General features: G+C 47.4%; 1 protein-coding gene across 3 annotated transcripts in view; it reads left to right on the forward strand.

Moving 5' to 3' along the window:
• Positions 1-9,216, forward strand: part of glob1 (globin 1) — a 307,913-nt gene that overhangs the window by 293,294 nt on the left and 5,403 nt on the right. For all 3 annotated transcript variants that reach the window (XM_070095922.1, XM_070095920.1, XM_070095921.1), the window contains exon 4: positions 8,278-8,398. In XM_070095922.1, the coding sequence (XP_069952023.1) occupies positions 8,278-8,398 (121 nt within the window). The remainder of the gene's footprint in view (positions 1-8,277; positions 8,399-9,216) is intronic.

Here is a 9,216-nt window from a genome sequence, read left to right on the forward strand (position 1 = left end):
AGGCGTTGTTCAAGTTATCGTTCCTACATACAGCAATGTGTTCATAGAGACGTGTTTCGAGGTTTCTTGCTGTTTCACCTACATATATTTTGTCGCAGCCTTCACTGGGTATTGTGTAAACCCCTGCATTGACTCTTTCAATTTTGTAACGGTTAGATCCCTTATGGATTAACCTTGTAGAGAAGATAGGCAGCAACAGTTGAGGTTTTGGTGGGCTGAAGGGGATTAATAATGGGCGTAAGGGTAAGGAGGGCCAAAGCTCGTAAGCTGAGGTAGAGTATTCCTGGGTATTCTTTATACACGGAATGAGCATTGAGATGGTGGAATGAGTGAGAATGTGCTGGAATACTGGGTGTAGCCTTGGATGGTCCTACTTGCTCCTTGGTGGAAAGGAAAGGTTAGATCTAGGTTGACTCCAGGGACTACCCTCAAGAGAACACGGAGAATAGGATCAAAACCAAGGTGTTCCACTAGGAAATAGCGTGAAAATGAAAGCGAGGAAGAAATGATGCAAGGAGAGCAGGGAAATCCTTTACGTAAAAATGGCAGCCGAATCACACCTAGTGGTCTTTGAAACTTTCAAAAGTTACGGAATATGACGGCCTTGGAAATATCCTATTTAGATAGGATTAGTTAGTCGGCATGGCTTTGACTTGCCCGCGCGCAAGCGTGCGTGTGCACGTGTGTACACTCGCCTGTATGTGGATGCAGTGATTCACTGTGAAAATGCATTAAACGTTTATAGCAAATCAAATTATTATTATTATTATAATCAAAAAGAAGCGCTAAGCCACAAGGACTATACAGCGCTGCAGGGCAGGAAGGAAGCGAGGGCATCAGGTGGCAAAAGGGAGATGGATGAGCAACAGGTTACGGATAACAGCGGGGCAGTGGATGGTGAAAGGGTAAAGGGCAGCAAGAGACTGAACCAGAAAGGGCTGAGGGGAGTGCGAAAAGTATCATCAGAGTTTGTGGAGTAAATCAGTCGTTGTCAAGAAGTCAATGAGAGAGTCAGGATTAAAGGAGGGTCCATCAGCAAGAAGGGAAGGTAAAGAGAGAGTAGGAGAACGAAGACGACGTTGGAGGTAAATTCTGCGTGCTCGTTGATAGAGAGGGCAGTCTAACAGAATGTGGCTAATCGATACTGGAACTTGACACTGCTCACAGAGAGGAACAGGGTGCCTCTCCATGAGATACCCATGAGTAAGACGAGTGTGGCCAATGCGAAGGCGGGAGAGAGTGGTCTCCCAACCTCGGCACTGATGACAAGAAGACGGCCAGTAACCTATGCTCGGTTTAATAGAATGAAGTTTGTTACCGAGCAGAGTTGACCAACGTTGTTGCCAACGGGTGCGAAGGTGGGTAGCTATTGCAGCAAAATAGTCCAGAAATGGAACACCTCGATAGGAAATTGGTAGGTCATATACTGCTGACCGCGCAGCAGTGTCTGCCTGTTCATTGCCCTGTACGTCGACATGACCAGGGACCCAACAAAAAACAATATCTTTATGTTTGGTAGAGATACGGCGTAGCCAAAGTTGGATACGGAGAACTAGGGGATGAGATGTATCAAATTTTCGTATAGCCTGTAGAGCACTAAGGGAGTCTGAGACTACTACAAATGATGACACAGGCATAGATGCGATACGAATAAGTGCTGCAAGAATGGCATACAGTTCAGCAGTAAAAATGCTAGCTGAAGATAGTAAATGCCCTCGTACGACGCTGTCCGGAAACACTGCTGCGAATCCGACGCCGTCTGAAGACTTAGAGCCATCTGTGTACACAGCGGTGGCATGAGAATGAGAGTGGAAGTGATCAAGAAAAAGAGAGCGGGAAGCCACCGTAGGCAGTTGAGCTTTCGAGCAAGGGAGTGAGAAAGAACAGACCCGAACAGCTGGAACTTCCCAGGGGGGTAGGGAAAAGTGAGATGCTACATGAACATATAAAGGTGGTAACTGAAGGGAAGACAAGAGTGAAAGTAGGCGAAGAGAAAAGGGACGGAGCAAACAGGGGCGGCGAACGAATAAAGAATGTCTACTAATATCGGTGACCATTCTATAAATGGAAGGATTGTGTAGATCGTGAGAGCGTACATAGTAACGAAGGCAATGGGCATCACGGCGATCAGACAAGGATGGAACATTTGCTTCTGTATAGAGGCTCTCAACAGGGGAAGAGCGAAAAGCACCAAGGCACAAACGTAAGCCTTGGTGATGGATAGAGTTAAGGCTAGAGAGAGTAGCAGGAGAGGCCGCGGAATAAATCTGGTCACCATAATCGAGTTTCGATAAAACGAGGGCTGAATGTAGGCGAAGCAGAGTTCGACGATCAGCTCCCCAGGAAAGATGAGCAAGGGTTTTAAGAAGGTTTAGCCGGCTGTGACAAGTTGCCTTCAGAGAGGTAATGTGAGGTTTCCAGGTTAACCGACGGTCAAAGAGAAGGCCTAGAAACCTGACTGTATCACGTTCGGGGATACGGGAGCCATAGAGATACAAAGGATGATCGGAGATAACAGAGCGTCTAGTGAAAGTAATTTGGTGAGTTTTGGTACTTGAAAATTTAAACCCATGTGTGGTGGCCCAAGTGGAAACACGGTCGACCGCATGCTGGAGAGAAACTGCAATAAGGTGACAGTCAGCGCCTGCACAAGCAATAGCGAAGTCATCAACATAGAGTGATGACCAAATATTGGGTGGAAGAACAGAGGCCAAATCATTTATAGCAAGGAGAAAAAGTGTTGTGCTTAGAACACATCCCTGAGGGACACCTTCAGCTTGGACGAAGTCCGGGGAAAGAACATTATTGACTCGAACACGGAAATGTCTGTCAGTTAAAAAGTTCTTAAGGAAGGATGGTAGATTGCCTCGGAGGCCTAAGGAATGGGCCTGGGCCAAAATATTATACCTCCAAGTTGTGTCATATGCCTTCTCAAGGTCAAAAAATATGGCAATAACTGAGTGATTATTCGCAAAGGCATTACGAACATACGTATCCAAGCGTAGTAAGGGGTCTATGGTAGAACGACCCTTACGAAAGCCATATTGACTAGCGGAGAGACTGTTGTGAGTCTCTAAATACCACATTAAACGTCGATTTACGAGGCGTTCCATCACTTTGCAAACTGCACTTGTAAGAGCGATGGGGCGATAGTGGGAGGCATCATGTCCTGTAGTACCCGGTTTGCGGAAAGGGAGAACAATGGCAGATTTCCACAGCTGGGGAAGAACTCCTTGTGCCCAAATAAGATTGAAGAGGTGTAAGAGGACTACAAGGGCTGACCGATGTAAATGTTGTAACATACGAATATGAATGTCATCAGGCCCAGCTGCCGATGATCGGCAAGCTGAGAGCGTTGCCTCCAGTTCTTGAAGTGTAAAAGGCACATTATACTGTTCTTCTCCGAGAGAAGAAAAGTCCAAGGGTACTAACTCTCTGGCAGACTTTGAGGAAAGAAACGAGGGGCATAGATGGAGCCCTCGGGAAATATGGACCAGATGTGTGCCAAGTTCAATGGCAACGTCGAGAGGGTTTGCTATATCAACACCAGTGACCCGTAGAACAGGAGCCGGGTCAGGAGAGTATTTACCACTCAATTTCCTCACTTTTTTCCAGACTGCACTCATAGAAGAAGCAGAGGTGATGGTGGAAACATAGTCTCGCCAACAAGTGCGTTTAGCTTCACGGATGACACGGCGAGCGATCGCACGCTTCTGCTTAAAATCAACAAGTCTCTCAGCGGTTCTATTGTACCGGTACCTGCCCCATGCAGCACGTTTCAAACGTACTGCACGAGCACAAGCAGGAGACCACCAAGGCACGCACTTCTGAGAATGCCTGCCTGAGGTTTGGGGTATAGAATGAGAAGCTGCGGTATAAACTGATGTCGAGAAGATGTGTAGGAGCTCATCAATGGAGGATGAAGAAGGAACCTCACTAAAAGCAGTGAGGTGTGAGTAAAGATCCCAATTTGCCCGATCAAATTGCCAGCGAGGGCTACGGGAAGGTGGTGAATAGGAAGGAGAAGTAAGAATGATCGGAAAATGATCGCTGTCATGTAAGTCTGGTAGAACAGACCAGGTGAAGTCTAGTGCAGTGGAGGAAGAGCAGACTGATAGATCGATGCAAGAGAGAGTATGAGTACGAGGATCAAAATGGGTGGGAGTACCCGTATTTAAAACATGGAGGGGGTGAGAGGCAAGAAAAGCCTCCAACTGAATGCCACGTGAGTCACAATGAGACCCCCCCCAGAGGAAATGGTGGGCATTAAAATCACCAAGTAACAGAAGTGGTGGTGGTAAGGATGAAACAAGAAAGGCAAAGTCTGGGATAGAAAATGCTCGAGAAGGAGAGAGATATAAAGAACATATTGTAAACCACTTATTCAAGTGGATACGGGCTGCAGTGTAATGCAGCGAGGTATGGACAAATAGTTGACAGTACGGAATATCATTGCGTAGAAGAAGGGCACTTTCATTAAAGGTCCCATCTGAGAAAGGATCCGAAGAATACAATAAATTATAGCCTGAGATAGGTTGGAAAACAGCCGAGTGTAATTTTGGTTCTTGTAAGCAAGCACCAACAGGGGAAAACCTGGAAAGCAACATCTGAAGCTCACCCCGATTACCCCTGAGGCCGCGGATATTCCACTGTAAATAGGCCATGATTGGCGATGAAGAAAATATCAGGAATCTGTAGGTAAAGGCACCTACGGACTAGAAGGGTTAGAAAAGTCAACGTGTGGTGGCATTGGAAGATGTTCAAGTAGCGAAGGAACGGAGCGTTGCGAAGAATGGGGTTGTGAAGATGGAGGAGAGGGAAGAGAAGGAACAGGAAGTGAATCAGTGTCCATTGAAGGTTTAGTCTCTGCAATATATTCTGAAATGGCTTCAAGTGTTTCTGAATTCAAAGATGTATGGGAAACCATATTGGAGATAGGAGGAGAAGGGTGAGTAAAGATTGGGACAGTAATGGACTGTACCAAAGTAGAGGGGGAGGGAAAAGTGTAAGGGACTGGAGATGAAGTGTGGGGGGGGACAGAAGAGGTAGAAACCTGGGAGGTGACAGAAGAGGGAGAAACTTGGGAGGGGACGGGGGTGGAAGGCATAGTACGAGGAGGAGGGTGAATCTCCACACTTGTAATAGAGCCAGAGAGAGGGGAAGAACTAGGTACAGAGACTGGAAAGGTAACGTGTGGAGGTGGAAGAAGGGAAGGAAGGGGCAAAGAAGATTTGAGCAATGTGGATTTTTTGGACTTCTGAGTAGAGGGGCGATTGGTATTAGGTGTCGTACGAGGTCTTGTCGATACTGGGGCTTGTGAGGAAGGACGCGAAGATGCGAGAACAGACTGAGTTGTAGTCGGGACGTCAGAGCCAAGGACAGCAAAAGGATTAGATGCCGTAATGGCTATGGGAGGGGTAACAACAGAGGAGGCTGCAGAAGATGGGACCCCAGAAGTGGGGGGATGTTTGGAAACACGAGAATAAGAAACACGGGGTAGTCTCCCTTGGAGGCGGAGATGAGTAACTGCCATAGCATAAGGGAGACCTTCTGCCTCTTTGAGGCAACGGATTTCACGTTCATTTAAGTAGACCTGGCAACGGCGGGAGTACGAAGGGTGAGCTTCATTACAATTAAGGCAAGATGGAGGTTGACTGCAAGATGTATTAGAATGGTTGTCGGCACCACAGACTGGGCATTCGGCCATAGATCTGCAATATTTCGCTGGGTGACCAAAACGCCAGCAATTTCTACATTGTTGCGGTGTAGGTATCACCTTTCGAACTTGTAACCGATGTCCCGCGACATATACAGAGGACGGGAGTTCTCGGCTGTCAAAAGTTAAACGAGCCACATTGCAAGGGTAACGTCTCCGCCCCCGGGCAGGAAGGACATAAGTGTCTACTTTGAGGATTGGGAGATCCTGGAGTTCCAGCTGTTCAAAAATGTCATTGCCACATGACTGGAAATTCTGTTGGACTATGGTATGGGGCAGAATGACAGTACCACTACAAGAATTGAGAGAAAGATGTTTTTCAATAGTGATAGGAGTAGTATCGATATTCGAAAGGAGAGAAAGATCATGAGCTTGGGTAGCATTCTGGACAGTGACGATGCGCGTACCGCTCTTGAGAGCGTGAAATGAAATATCTCTGCCAACATGACGCAGGAGCGCTTTGGCAATACTATGGTCAGAAAGGTAGGCAGAAGAAGAAGTTGGTCTTAAAGTAAAGAATTTAGTCCATTGTGTGGTCCGAAATTGAGCGTGGAGAGGGAGTGCTTGACGTGTCGGTCGTTTCCGAGTAGAATGGGAAGGTAACGACGGAGCATCATCAGGAGATTGACGTTGGCGTTTAGGAGTAGGACCGGAGTTGGTCCGGCATGAAATGGGTGGGCGATTCGAAAATTGCCGTACCGTAGAGGGAGAAGCCGGAAGCATAGTCAAAGGAGAGCGGAGTTCAGACAAATCGAAGGAGTCAGTCGAAGCCCCGGTACCTGAAGCGGGTGAGGAAACAGCACCAGCAAGAGGTACAGGGGCATCAGGAGTGTCCGAAGAGTGGTCTAAACACAAGGCAGGGTCAGAATGGGGTGCGGTATCAAGAAGGGGCCCGGGGGTAGTGGTTTCATGGACTAGGGCTGCCATGGTTAGGTTACTCCTTTGCTTTTTGTTTTTAAGAAAAAAAAAGAAAGAAGAAAAGAAAATAAAAACAAAAAAAAGAATAAAAAAAGGGGGGAGCGGGGAGGAATAGTTCCCAGGAGGAATGAAAGGGCCGGAAATCTCCCTCCGCGCCCAAGAGGACTCGACACCGCTAGTAGCGCAGATGCAGCATGGAACCCGTGCCATACCCTACCCTTCATGCCAGTAAACCAGCAATCCGGGATAGCAACCTCACATCTGCCGAGCTACCTCGGTGGACAAAAGAGAGGGCGGCCGGATATCCGCCACAAAGCATACCTCCTTCAGCCACCACCCCCGGAATCCGAAAGGTGGCTTCCAGAGATACACCCGTCGCCCAAAAGACACCCAAAGCTACTCCGGGATACCGGAGAGGGATCGGGACATCCCTAGGCAATCCAGATTCCACGGCAAACTACGCCACCGCCAAGAAACCTCAACGGAATGGGATCGACCCCGGTGTCCTTTCCCCTACCTAGGAACTAGCGCGCCTGTGGGAGAAATCACGAAGGCTAAAAAGAGGAAGGGCAAAAGGGAGGGGTAAGGAGGAGGAGGAGGAATGGAAAAAGGGGAGGATGGGGAGGATGGGATAGGGGAGGGGAGAATGGGGGGTAATTAGGTTCGGTCTGAGGAAGAAGACCGACAGGGCTAATTCCTCAGACCAAGAGCCTCTTCACCACGCCAAGGAGCCCCCCTTGAAGAGGATAGCAAATCAAAGATTTTTCCCAGAGGTTCGAACTGCTGCTGACTTACCAGTCCCAACTTAAGGTTACTTCTAAACCCGACACATTTTATAACACCTCACCCTTATGGGTTTAGCGCTTAGAGATGATTGTAATAATAATGTAACATTTCAGCTGTGGACTAGTTACCTTTTAATACAGTATACTTGATCATTGTATTGGGTTTTACTTGTGGCGCCTCAGTTGCTTGCTTACTGTGTACTCAGGCTTAGATTATTATTATTATTATCAAGGGGAAGCGCTAAACCCGGAGGATTATACAGCGCCTGGGGGGGGGGATGTGGAAGGCATTCAGGCTTAATTCGGGGAACTGGAGCACAGATCCAGTTCCCTAAATCAAGAGCCCCTCACCAACATCAAGGAACCTTCCTTGAGGGGACTCAGGCTTAGAGACCACATTATTATTATAATCAAAAAGAAGCGCTAAGCCACAAGGGCTATACAGCGCTGCTTAGAGACCACAGTGAGTCTTTATCAGACTCCGCTGGGTATACTTACATATTTAAAAATACGACCATTTAATTTATTAGTTTCTACAAAGAACTGAGATACAATCTCAGCAAAATGCTTCTGTTGATGAATAAGACACGTGCACAACACTAATATATTGCAAAAACGTTTCGCCTGCACAAGAGACTTCTTCACTTGAACACAGGAGAACACTGGAGACAAACAGTAGTCTTCACGTGATCGTTGAATCAGTAGGTGGTGGTCAGTCTGTCAAGCCTGAGAGACTGACCGCCTCTTACCAAGGCTGTCCGACTTGTCTTATTCATTACCTTTTTCGGTGTTGTATACTGTTAATGTGATGAAGTAATCCTATTCTCCGGTATTACTGTGTTGCTTCTAATACTTCAGAGTGATGGGCTTCGTAGAGAAAGCGGTACGTCGTCTGGACCAGCCAGTGAAGCTGGTGCCTCTGGTCCAGGAGTGTGGCCGCAACCACTGCCACTATGGAGCCCAAGTTCAACACATAGAGGTAAGATCAGGCCTGTGTTCAATGAACCTCATCTCTATACAGTTAGGCCAAGCCGGGTTTAGACTCTGAACCGTATTTGGTGAGGCTGGACCGGTAGTGCTAGCAAGATCATCGCATGTCTAGGGAGGCTGGGTAGTGCTAGCAAGACCAGCCCATGTCTAGGGAGGCTGGGTAGTGCTAGCAAGACCAGCCCATGCCTAGGGAGGCTGGGTAGTGCTAGCTGTCCCTTGTTCCATTGACTTGTACAGTATCATCGCTGTTAGTTAGTTACCATTTTGTCCTAGGCACATGTCGATTAGACACTAGGCCTGTTAAATATGAGCACGTGTGTGTGTGTGTACTCACCTAGTTGTGGTTGCAGGGATTGAGTTACAGCTCCTGGCCCTGCCTCTTCACTGGCCGCTACTGGGTCACTCTCCCTGCACTATGAGCTTTATCATACCTCTACTTAAAGCTATAAATGCATTCTGCCTCTACTACATCGCTTCCCAAACTATTCCACTTCCTGACTACTCTGTGACTAAAGAAATACTTCCTAACATCCCTGTGATTCATCCGAGTCTTCAACTTCCAACTGTGACCCCTTGTTGCTGTGTCCCATCTCTGGAGCATTCTGTCTCTGTCCACCTTGTCAATTCCTCTCAGTATTTTATTATGTTATATACTGTCCTCCAGTGTCGTCAGGCTGATTTCCCTTAACCTCTCCTAGTAGGACATTCCTCTTAGCTCTGGGAGTAGTCTTGTTGTAAACCTTTGAACTTTTTCTAGTTTCTTTACATGCTTGGCTAGGTGTGGGTTCCAAACTCGTGCCGCATACT

Source organism: Cherax quadricarinatus, chromosome 51 (assembly GCF_038502225.1).
Source record: "Cherax quadricarinatus isolate ZL_2023a chromosome 51, ASM3850222v1, whole genome shotgun sequence".
Classification (NCBI taxonomy): Eukaryota; Metazoa; Arthropoda; class Malacostraca; order Decapoda; family Parastacidae; genus Cherax; species Cherax quadricarinatus.